This window comes from Fukomys damarensis, unplaced genomic scaffold (genome assembly GCF_012274545.1).
Source record: "Fukomys damarensis isolate Sample0158 unplaced genomic scaffold, DMR_v1.0_HiC HiC_scaffold_23, whole genome shotgun sequence".
NCBI classification, from domain to species: Eukaryota; Metazoa; Chordata; class Mammalia; order Rodentia; family Bathyergidae; genus Fukomys; species Fukomys damarensis.
Genome location: NW_022900935.1, coordinates 50,610,194 through 50,622,053, shown reverse-complemented (window position 1 = coordinate 50,622,053; position 11,860 = coordinate 50,610,194). Strand labels below are relative to the sequence as shown.

General features: G+C 41.5%; 1 protein-coding gene across 2 annotated transcripts in view; it reads left to right on the top strand.

Annotated features, from left to right (window-relative positions):
* The window catches only part of Kpna2 (karyopherin subunit alpha 2), a 23,385-nt gene extending 11,773 nt beyond the window's left edge, over positions 1 to 11,612 (top strand). For both annotated transcript variants that reach the window (XM_010616779.3, XM_010616778.3), the window contains exons 5-12: positions 5,237 to 5,325; positions 6,026 to 6,294; positions 6,626 to 6,720; positions 6,952 to 7,215; positions 7,409 to 7,642; positions 8,496 to 8,678; positions 10,449 to 10,598; positions 11,320 to 11,612. In XM_010616779.3, the coding sequence (XP_010615081.1) occupies positions 5,237 to 5,325; positions 6,026 to 6,294; positions 6,626 to 6,720; positions 6,952 to 7,215; positions 7,409 to 7,642; positions 8,496 to 8,678; positions 10,449 to 10,598; positions 11,320 to 11,412 (1,377 nt within the window). In that variant the 3' untranslated portion in view covers positions 11,413 to 11,612. The remainder of the gene's footprint in view (positions 1 to 5,236; positions 5,326 to 6,025; positions 6,295 to 6,625; positions 6,721 to 6,951; positions 7,216 to 7,408; positions 7,643 to 8,495; positions 8,679 to 10,448; positions 10,599 to 11,319) is intronic.
* The last annotated feature ends 248 nt before the right edge of the window (positions 11,613 to 11,860 follow it).

Below are 11,860 nucleotides of genomic sequence, written 5' to 3'. Positions count from 1 at the left end.
TTTTTTTTTTTTTTTTTCCTTGGGTGATCCTGGACTGACTAGTCTTTAGAAACTGATTCCAAAGTCGTCTTTTTGATTTGCTCTTGCTGCATTTTCCCTGTATTTCTATTAGTTGGACATCTTGACCTGGCTGTTGCAACACTGAGCTCAGAACCATCCATTCTGTGGGACTTATTTGGTTTTTCTTTTACTTGGTGCCAGTTTTGTTCAAAATCTTTTCTTCCTGAAATAGTTAAATGGCTTCCTAATTTATCTTTCCTTTTATTTGCCATATTGTGCCTTTTTAAAGTTTTTCCCAAAGTATATTCATGTACTTTTCATGCACACTATTTCTGTCAACTACAGATTGCACATATGATGATGGGCCCATAAGATTATAATGAAACTAGAATAGCATTCATAGCCAAAGAGAGAGCAAGAGAAAAGGAGACTGCAGAAGAAAAAGAAAATTTGTAGTTAAGGGTCTGTCAATCTTTTGCAGACCTCAACAAGCTCCTTAAAAAGCTTAGAAATGGGGGTCCCAATGCTGAAAGATTTTCATTAATAAACCATAATGTTCCTGTACATTATCTGGTTATAAACAAATCAGTGATCAAACTAATGAACCAAAGGAGGCAGATAACATGCCTGTAAATCCCAGTACTCTGGGAGCCTTAGGTAGGATTGCAGGTTCAAGCCCAGCCTGGACAACTTGGTATCTTAGCAAGACCCTATCTCAGAATTAAAAATAAAGAGCTGTATAGCTCATGGTGAAGGCCCTGGGTTCAATCTCTTGGCACTGCAAAAAATGGCACAATAAAACAGGAAGCATGCAAGCCACCCTGAATATGTTTCTGAAAAGAGTGACTTCTCAGGCACACTTTTCATGGTGTATTCCAGGAGGCAGGAGATGCCAAGTCTGTGTACCATGTTACTGAGGGGATGAGATGTGTGAGGTAGAAGGTGTTGCAGATAGTGTTGGCCCTGTGTAGGCCTAGGCTAATGTGTAGTCATATCTTAGTTTTCAGCAAAAAGGCATGAGTTGTTAAACATGAAAAGGTTATAAAGATACAGAAAAATATTTTGTGTTCACTATGCTTTTAAGCTAAGTGTTAATTACAAAGGGTCAAAAGGACTGATAACAGTAACCTAAGTTTATTAATCATAGTCTTAGTTACTTTTCTCGTTTGTAGGACAAAATACCCAATAGCCACAAGTTAAAGGAGGAAACATTTATTTGTTTCCAATCCAAGGTAGGGCTTAGTGGCAGAGGAGAAATAGATCATGGCTGACCAGGCAGGCAGTGAAATGGCAGCTTTGCCACCCCTTTTGTCCCTTGTAGGCAACAAGCCTATTTGGTGGTGCTGCCCATACCCAGGGGTCTCCCACTAACCACACCCAGAGCCTTGTTAAAGCAATCAGTGGACTGACCCAGTTCTCACCCTTAATCCATGTTCACAATTCCCAGCCATGATCCAGCCACTCCCCAAATCCCCACCTGGGAGCACATGAGACTTTGGGTGAACATTTTAAAATGGACTCCCGGGCTGGGCATGGTGGTGCACGCCTGTAATCCCAGCACTCGAGGCTGAGGCGGGAGGATCACTGAGTTCGAGACCAGGCTGGACCTACATGGTGTGTTCCAGATCAGTCTCAACTACATAGTGAGGCCCTGTCTCAAAAAAAAAAAAAGAAAAAACAAAATGAAATGGACTCATGGTCACTTTACCAGGGATCAAACTCAGAACCTTGTTTGTGAGGCAGGCAGTGGAACCACTTAGCTAAATCCCTGGCCCATGGGGGAACATTTTAGATAGAAATCATAATGAAGAAAAGATACATATTTTTAGAAATAAATTTCATTTTATTTTTTACCTTTCCCCCTCAATTCCCCCTCCTCCCTATGTACAAAAGCTTTCTATTTTTCCTTCTATTTTCACTTTTTTCTTGTCCTTTTTTCCATTGTTTCCCTTCCCATTTGAATACTTTCTTCCCATTTCCCAATATCTGTTACACGTTTACTCCTTATTTGCACTTTCAGTTTCTCATACCAGAGAAACAATGCGGTATTTTTACTTGAGCATCAACTCAAGGTCCATCTATTTAGCTGTAAATGTCTGAAGCTCGTCCTGTTTTTTTTTTCAGTTCAATTTTTATAGACCATCTACATTTATAAATTAATTTCTTCTAGATTTTCCATTTCATTAGTATATACTTTTCAACATATTCCATAATGATCCTATATATTTCAGTTCAGTCAGTTGTAACATCCCTATTTAGCCTATATTTTTACTTGTTTGAGTCTTAGTCTTTTGGCTAGTTTGGTTAAGAGCTTGTCAGCTTTGGTTTTGTTTATTCTTTTAGCCTCTTTTCATCTATTTGGGGTTTTTTTTGGTACCGGGGATTGAACTCGGATCCTTATGCTTAGAAGGAAGACGGTGGAACCTGTGAGCTAAATCCCCGGCTCTCATCTATTTGTTTCTGATCTCTTATTTATTTATTTTTTTTTCTGAAGCTCATCCTTTATGGCAGAGTAGTGCTCCATTGTATAAAAAAGAACCACATCTTTTGTATCCACTCATCATTTGATGGGCATTTGGGCTGTTTCCAAAATTTAGCTATTACAGACTGCTGCTAAAAACATGGGTGCTCGTATGTTGCTGTGGTATGAAGTTTTTAATTCAGGAAGATACCAAGAAGAGTTATAGCTAGGTCAAATGAAACCTCTAGTTTGAGTTCTTTGAGAAATCTCCATACTGATTTCCACAGTGATTGCCCCAGTCTGCACTCCCACCGACAGTGGAGAAGGTTCCTTCCTCCCACAGTCCCTCCAACATTTGTTATTGTGTGATTTCTTGATGGCAGCCATTCTTTCTGGAATGAGGTGGAATCTCAGTTTTTTAATTGGTATTTCTCAAATGACCAGTGCTGTTAAACACTTTTATATATTAGCTGTTTCTAATTCTTCATCTGAGAAGTGTCTTTTTATTTCAGATGCCCATTTTTCCATTGGGTCTTTAAATTTAGGGGGGTTCTGTTTTTTTTCCTCTATATTCTTGATAAAAGTGCTTTATCAGAATAACTGGTAAAATTTTCCCCCCTCTGGGTTAAGAAAATATATTTTTGGCAAGTTTATTAGAGTAGCCTGAGTATTCAGTGTTTTTTTTTAAGCTTGTAGGAATGACCTGGGTCTTTACTCTTCCCACTCAGTCAGCAACTCATTCAGAGCCATTTCTAGTCCTCCAAGCTCCACGGCAAGTGCACTATACAGTGTGTCATTTTCTTTTTGTTTTGATCTTATGCATTTTGGTTTTTTTTTTTTTTTTTTTTTTTTTGGTACCGGGGATTGAACTCGGGTCCTTGTGCTTGCAAGGCAGGCCACCGAACCACTGAGCTAGATCTCCGGCCTTGGCCTTTTTGGGAACAGGGGTCTGTTGTAGTTCAGAGTGGCCTTGAACTCACTATGTACCTCAGGCTGGCCTCAAACTCCTGATGATCCTCCTGCCTCAACATCCCAAGTGCTGGAATTACATGTTTTTGCCACCTCTCCCATCTCTTCTTTTGTACCATATTTTTATTGTACCTCTTCTAAATTTAGATCTGCTTAGGTACACAAATACTTAATACTATACTAGAGTTGCCTACCATGCTGCATAGGTTAGTAGCCCAGAGGAATGGGCTCTACCAAGTACTGGCTTTTTTTTTTTTTTTTTTTTTTTTTTTTTGTTTTTTTGTTTTTTTGTTTTTTTTGTTTTTTGCTTTTTTGAGACAGGGTCTCACTATGTAGTTGAGACTGACCTGGAACTCACTATGTAGCCCAGGCTGGTCTCAAATTCACAGCGATCCTCCTGCCTCAGCCTCCTGAGTGCTGGGATTACAGCACCACCACGCCCGGCTATACCAAGTACTGTTAAGTGTGCTATAGGCTCTTCCTGTACAGGTTTATTGAATAATGACAAAATCACATAATTCCATATTTCTTTTTTCTTTTTTTTGTTTGGTACTGGGGATCGAACTTGGGTCCTTTTGCTTGCGAGGCAGGCAGCGGAACCACTGAGCTAAATCCCCTGACCCATATTTCGTAGAATATGTCACCAGCATTAACTGATGTGTGACTACTATCCATACTTCCATGAAGACCTACTATAAATTAGCTTAGGTTCTCAAATGTGTCTCTTCAAAAGTACCAGTTCTTTCCTACATCCGTTTTTTTTTTCCTGGTACAGGGAATGGAACTCAAGACCTTGAACTTGCCAGGCAGGTATGGTACCACCAGTAAGCTAAATCCCCTTCTTTTTTTTTTTTTTTTTTTTTTTTTTTGGTACCAGGGTTGAACTCAGGGCCTTGCACTTGCAAGGCAGGTGCTTTTGCTTTCTTTTAGCACTTCCTCCTCTTGGAACCTTTCTTTTTTGTTTTGCAGTGCTAGGGATCAAACTCGAAGCTTCCCAACATTTTAGGCATGTCTGTACCCTGGGCTGTGTCTCTAGTCCGCCTCTGTGCTTTTTCTAGAGTATAAATACTCAATCCCATCTTACAGTGCCTAGCAGGAGACAGCTTACGATTAGATTATCTTAGATATCTTAGGGTTATGTATGGAGTTCCCTATTTCTTCACCAAAAAGTGAGAATAATTGCTGTATGACAAAATATAACATTTATAGTATTTGTTTACTTACTACATTGTGTTTTGGGGGGTACCGGGGATCCTATACTGGTGAGGCAGGCCCAGCACTGCTGAGCTAAATCTCCAGCTCCTTGTTAGGTTGTAAGTCCCTAATGAGAAAGGGACATTCTTTTTGAGTTACCAATAAATAGCATTGGTTTTCAAACCCTTCCACTGTGATTTGCAACATACAACTTTTATATGTATAGTTCCTATCATGGAAATACGTAGAGATTACAAGTTTGGGCGTGAAAATCTCCCGAACATTGCCTGTAACTCACTTTCTCCCTCAAGGGATAGTTGGATGAAGGTGATTGAGATTAATGTAGAAATAACTTTCATTCTGCCCTAAATCATTCATTCACGGCTGCCTTTTGTGGCAGTGTTGAGACCACAATAAGTTAGAACATCAAATTTGAGGACTGTTTAATATATAAAATATTTAATAGACAACATTAAATGTAGGGCTAAACTTTTAATAACTCACTGTAGACTTCAAAGTGTTTCCATAATGGTAAGAGTGGGTGGGTTGTTTTACTTAGTCATAAAACGATAGTTTATAAAATCCACTTCTTTTCCCCCACTTCTCTTTTAGGGCACTGTGAATTGGACTGTCGATGACATTGTCAAAGGCATAAATAGCAATAATCTAGAAGGCCAGCTCCAAGCTACTCAAGCTGCCAGGTAAGTTGTGGATGCTGTAGTTTGGGTAACCTAAGAAACTAGTTTTTAGATGTTTTTAGCCGCAAAGGACAGATGGCAGATGTATAGGGAAAGTTTTTCATCAGCTGTAGGCCTAGAACTTGTGGTGATGATCTTGGCTCCCAAGTGCTGGGATTACAGGCGTGTGCTGCCACCATGCCTGGCTTGAATTTTCCTTAACTGAAACTATGAAGTTTTTGTCAAAGGGTCTCACTATGTAGTTCTGGCTGGTCTTAAATTCACTGTGTCACCCAGGATGGCCTTGAATTCCTTCCTGGTAATCCTCCTGTCCAGCCTCTCAGTGCTGGGTTTACGGGTGCACACCGTCACGCCCACCACCACTCATGGTTTCACAGTGCATTTCAAGTCAAGGTACATAGTGGAGCCAGGCGTTTAGCTCAGTGGCGCTGCACCTGCTCACAAGCACAAGATCCTGAGTTGGATCCTCAGTACCAAGAGAAAAAGCATACAGTAGATTTTTGCAGATAGAGAAGAGTAATTTAAGTTACATTTTTGGAAAATGGTAGTAAGGTATACCACACGTGTAGCACTATAAAAGTAAATCAGTTTCTCTTAAGTTTCAGGATGTGTCAGCATTTAGTGATTCACTTAAGATGTTCTAAATTTGAGAATTCCCATTTTGAAACACTTCTTTTGTTAACACTTCTTGTTTCCCCTCTAGGAAAATGCTTTCTCGGGAAAAACAGCCCCCCATTGACCACATAATCCGGGCTGGATTGATTCCAAAATTTGTGTCCTTCTTGGGCAGAACTGATTGTTGTCCCATTCAGTTTGAGTCTGCTTGGGCGCTCACCAACATTGCTTCCGGGTCATCAGAGCAGACCAAAGCCGTGGTGGAGGGAGGTGCTATCCCAGCACTCATTGCTCTCTTGGCGTCTCCCCACACTCACATCAGTGAGCAAGCTGTGTGGGCTCTGGGAAACATTGCAGGTACTTGCACTTACAATTCTTTTGACTGAATGTATCTAATAGTGGGGTGGGGTAGAAGAAGAGCCATGGTATTAAGTAATTAATGGTCACCATTGCGTCACATTTTGGGCTTGCCTCAGGTCCTTAGTCGGGATGAAAGGGGCACCTAAGAATGACAGTGCATTCAGTCACTGAACATGGGTGGTACTGGACAGGTAGATGTGATTGATTTTGCTTTGTGTGTGTGTTTCATGCTGGGGATTGCACCCAGAGCTTTGTGCATGCTAGGAAAATGCTCTGCCACTGAGCTATATCCCCAGGTCCTTAATCTTGCTTCTTTCTCTTCCTTTAGGTGATGGTTCAGTTTTCCGAGACTTGGTTATTAAATATGGTGCAATTGACCCGCTCCTGGCTCTTCTTGCAGTTCCTGATATGTCATCTTTAGCAGTAAGTTACTCACATGAGTCAGATTGCTCATTTGTTTTTTGTGAGACAGGGTCTCACTACGTAATTGAGGCTGGCCTCACACTGCAGTGATCCCCTTGCCAGCCCCCCAAGTGCTGGGATTACAGGTGTGTTGCAGCCCAGCGCTTGCTCACTTCTTTTCCCTAATTTTGATTTCTTCCATTTCCTCAAATGATGGGTGAGACGTCTCATTCCTTTTTTCTCTTCCCTTAGGGTGGTTACTTACGTAATCTTACCTGGACACTTTCAAACCTCTGCCGCAACAAGAATCCTGCACCCCCGCTAGATGCTGTTGAGCAGATTCTTCCTACTTTGGTTCGTCTCCTGCATCACAATGATCTGGAAGTATTAGCAGATACCTGCTGGGCTGTTTCTTACCTTACCGATGGTCCAAATGAACGCATTGAAATGGTTGTAAAAACGGGCGTTGTGCCCCATCTGGTGAAGCTTCTAGGATCAAATGAATTGCCAATTATGGTAAGTTGTTAACCTTTAGACTCCAAGGTACAAAAGTACAGAAAGCATAAATGATAATGTTGAAGAAATAATCCCTATTCCAGGCTGTGATGGGTCGCTTATCAAAACTTTTAGGCTAGATCGCGTTTGAGCAGTGCTGGGGAAAAAGGTAGCTGTCAGCATCAACCTTTTTTTTTTTTCCCCTCTCTCGCAGACTCCCGCACTAAGAGCCATAGGGAATATTGTCACTGGAACAGATGAACAGACTCAGATTGTGATAGATGCAGGAGCACTTGCTGTCTTCCCCAGCCTGCTCACCCACTCCAAAACTAATATTCAGAAGGAAGCTACATGGACAATGTCAAACATCACAGCCGGCCGTCAGGACCAGATACAGCAAGTCGTGAATCACGGACTAGTCCCCTTCCTCGTCAGTGTCCTCTCTAAGGTAACATAGCCTTAGGGTTGCTTAATCAGATGGTTGTTAGTATTCATAGGAAGGCTGTTCTTGACGTAATCATTAAAAGTGTGGGCCAGGGAATTAGCCTGCAAGCACAAGGCCCTGAGCTCGATCCCCAGTACCCAGAAAAAAAGATTGTTGAATGTACAGACATTACTTGCTTAACAACTGAATTAGATCCTGTGGCTGGTTCTTTAAAAGAGGAATTGTATATAGAATGTACATTGTAATATTCAGAACAAAGAATTGGTCAAGGAAAACTGAACTTGACTTTGCCCTTAGTTATATAACTCTTACGTGTAGTACTGTAGTTTGTAACAACAAAATTACTGTAGTGTATTGTACAAGCTTTCAGAAATTACAGTACCACCGTATATATGAGGTATACTGTATCAAAAAACTGACTAAAAAAGATGTTCAGAATTGTATGAAAAACACAGATCATAAGTCCAAACAGTGCACCTTGGTTGTAAGTCTGGACAGTCATTAAACAGATAGGGGTTTTTGTCTTTCTTAAGATTGGTTTTGGCATGTAGTTTAGGCTGTCCTTTTACTGTGTGGTGCAAGCTGGCTTTGAACTAGTGGCAATCCTCCTGCCTCAGCCTCTCTCCTAGGCTAGGATTACAGGCATGTGCCACCACGCCCAGGTAATATAAATAGGTAGGTTGTTAGGTGAGCAATGTTGTGTGCATTGTCTACTAACCTAGTCCTTGGCCAAGTAAGGCTGGTTTCACAAGGCTGGGAGAACGAGTTGGTAGTTGTCGTTGCTTTTGTGATAATAGTACCTTTGACATCTTCCTTGTATGACTGTTCTGAAAGGAAACCATCTTATGTTTATTAGGCAGACTTTAAGACACAAAAGGAAGCTGTGTGGGCTGTGACCAACTATACAAGTGGTGGGACAGTTGAACAGATTGTATATCTTGTTCATTGTGGTATAATAGAACCATTGATGAACCTCTTAACTGCGAAAGACGCGAAAATCATTCTGGTTATTCTGGATGCCATTTCAAATATCTTCCAGGTAAGTCCTAACAAGGTGGTGTTTGTTTTGTTTTTATACCAGGGATCGAACTCAGGCCCTTGCGTTTGAGACAGGTGCCAGAACCACTGAGCCAAATCCCCAGCCCTCAAGGTGGTGTTTGGATTTGGGCTTGATGTCACTCAGTTTACTATTTAGGCCGGGGAGATGGCAGCGGAGTTTGCTCACTCCTAGGCCACAGAGTCAGAAAACCTGTTCGGGCCCACGGTTGTTTTTCGGTTTTTCTTTGAGACACTCTCGTTGCCTGTGCTAGTCTTCAGTCCTGGGCTCAAGTGATCCTGCTGCCTCAGCCTCCTGAGTACTGGGGACTCTAGGTATGTAGGTCTGTGACTCTGTGCCCAGGTGGACCTCACTTGATAAAACATGGCGGGGATTATGAGAGTGAAGGAGATGAGTGGATGATGAGTCGAGTTCTGTAAGTGGTTATCTATCCTTAATTATTTTGTTAGTTATCCTCCCAAATTTAATACCAGATTTGATTGAAATGAAATTCAAACGACTTGGTGTTTTTTCTTGGTTCCATATTTGGTCTGTACGAGCGTGCCGGCCCCCCGTCACAGTGATTTAGGTTAGCCTGCCTATCATCAGCTTCTACACTTGTGATGCTGGGGATTTTGACCTACATAGTTGAGTAAAGAATAGTGCCCGGAAGTAATTTGCCAGTTTGTGTCTGGTTTTGCCGCTCTTCATCTAAACCCCCTATGTTATTTTTTCAAGCAAATCATGTTTATGTGTTCTAAACATTGAGGACTTTAAAAGTCTAGTCTTGGTGTCATTGTCATACCTAATAAATTTTCAGTAATATAAACTGCAGGGAAATTTGTTTTTAGCACACTGCCAATTGTATTTGACTTTAGGCAGCGGTTCTTCACCTTGACTGCACTTTGAGATTGTCTACTACGGTACTTTCACAAAATTTTACAAAATTCCTCGTCTTAACGCAGACCGTTGCACCTGAATGTGGTTACTTGATTGATTGATTTTTGTGCCAGGGATTGTACTCGGGTCCTTGCACTTTGGAAGCCGGCAGTGTGAATGTGGTTACTTTAGAAGTAGGTGAATACTTTGCTGGCGGGGGAGATGCCATTCCATGGTTACAAAGGTGGTTTTCTTCAGGTATGTGGTTGTGGAGGACTATTCTCCTGAGGGGAAGGTTGTGCAGAGTTTTTAATTTCTTTTTTGTGGTACTAGGGTGTAAAACCAGGCGCTTTACATGCCAGGCAAATGCTGTACCATCAAGTGCTACATCCCAGCCCTGCTCAGGTGCTTGTGGTGCAGGGAAATGGTAGAAAAGCACAGTGAGATGTGTTCGGCTGAAAGCCATAGTAAAAAGGTTAGGCTGGGGATTTAGCCTAGGGCTGCAGCTGCCTGCCTCACAAGTGCAAGGGCCTGAGTTTGATCCTGCTACCAAAAGTAGTTGCTAGGAGAGAGGAGCAGGGTTAATCACCTTGAAAATTTCAAGAACACGTAAAATAATTTAGGATTCCTATTGAAATTGTTTTGTGGACTTTTTCCCCTCCGTCGGTCGTGCATGTAGTTGAGCTGGACTTGAACTCACTTTGTATCCCAGGCTGGCCTGGAGTCTCACCACGGCCTTCTGATTGCCGGAATTACAGGCACGTACCTCCTCTCCTGGCCAAATGTTTATTTCTGTCTGATACATATTACTACTCACACATGGGTTTTATCTTTTTTGTTAAAATAGGAAAATTCTAAGTATAGGCAGTGAACTTGGAATTACTTTTTTTTTAGGCTGCTGAGAAACTAGGTGAAACTGAGAAGCTTAGTATAATGATTGAAGAATGTGGAGGCTTGGACAAAATCGAAGCTCTACAGAACCATGAAAATGAGTCTGTGTACAAGGCCTCATTAAACTTGATTGAGAAGTATTTCTCAGTAGAGGTAAGTAATAGACTTACTGTATTTATTTTCTTCTCTGACCATTTTTATTTTATTTTGGGGCGTCTTTTTTTTGTTTTGGTTTTGTTTTTTTTTTTGTTTTTTGAGACAGGGTCTCACTATGTCGTTGAGACTGACCTGGAACTCACTTGTACCCCAGACTGGTCTCGAACTCACAGTGATCCTCCTGCCTCAGCCTCCCCTCCCGAGAGTGCTGGGATTACAGGCATATGCCACCATGCCCAGCTTCTGATCAGTTTTAAATCACCAATTTACTTCCAAGTGAATACCCTTGGTTATCTTGAACAGCCTTAGAAATCATTATTTTGGGCTGGGGATTTAGCTCAGAGGTGCTGCACCTGCCTCACAGAAAAAGCAAGGTCCTGAGCTCAATCCCCAGTACCGGGGTTGGGGAGGAATCAGTATCTTGACTAAGTTTTTCATTGTAAGGAGTTGATGGGGAAAGGAACCGATCCCCAGGACCATACTCGTGCTAATAAGCAGTTTTTGTTTTCCTGCTGAAAAGTGACAGGAGACTCAGGCATTTGTGAATTGTCCAAGTTTTAGCAGCCCGCTCTTCCTTCTGTGCAATACCAGAGTATGGCTCAGGATTACAGGGGAAATATGCAAATGAACCTAAGAACACGGGCAGCCTTCTGGTCCAGCTGCTGCTTAGAAACGTTCCTTATTTGTGGTTATATGGTTGTTTCTTTAATATTTCCAGGAAGAAGAAGATCAGAATGTTGTGCCAGAAACTACCTCTGAAGGTTATACCTTCCAAATTCAAGATGGGACTTCTGGTACCTTTAACTTCTAGATTGTGCACCTGAGGAAGACATCACATTTTTGTTGTGTACTATGTTCAGTATAAGTTCGTCTTCTGTATCTCTACTAAGAACTCTTTTTAAATGTGGTCTGTTATTGTAGCACTTTGTACAACAAAACTATACTTGAACAGTTCCAAACTGTACATACTGTATGAAGCTTATCCTCTCTGAAGGGGTTTCTTATTTCTGTGTGGAATTTCATATTTTGCAGTGTACTGTAAATAAAGATTAAATTCCACCCTTTGCTTTACCGTGCCTGTTTGTTGCCTTCTAACTTTGGGCTCATTGTAGATTGAGGTCACTGACTAGGAGTCTTGATGTTGTCAAGGATACAGGGCTGACAACTTCTGTCTTGCCAGATTTTTTTTTTTTCTTGCCAGATTCTGAACCTCCTGGTTTTGGTTTAGGCTACTTTCCTACTAAGTAGTAATGGCTGCT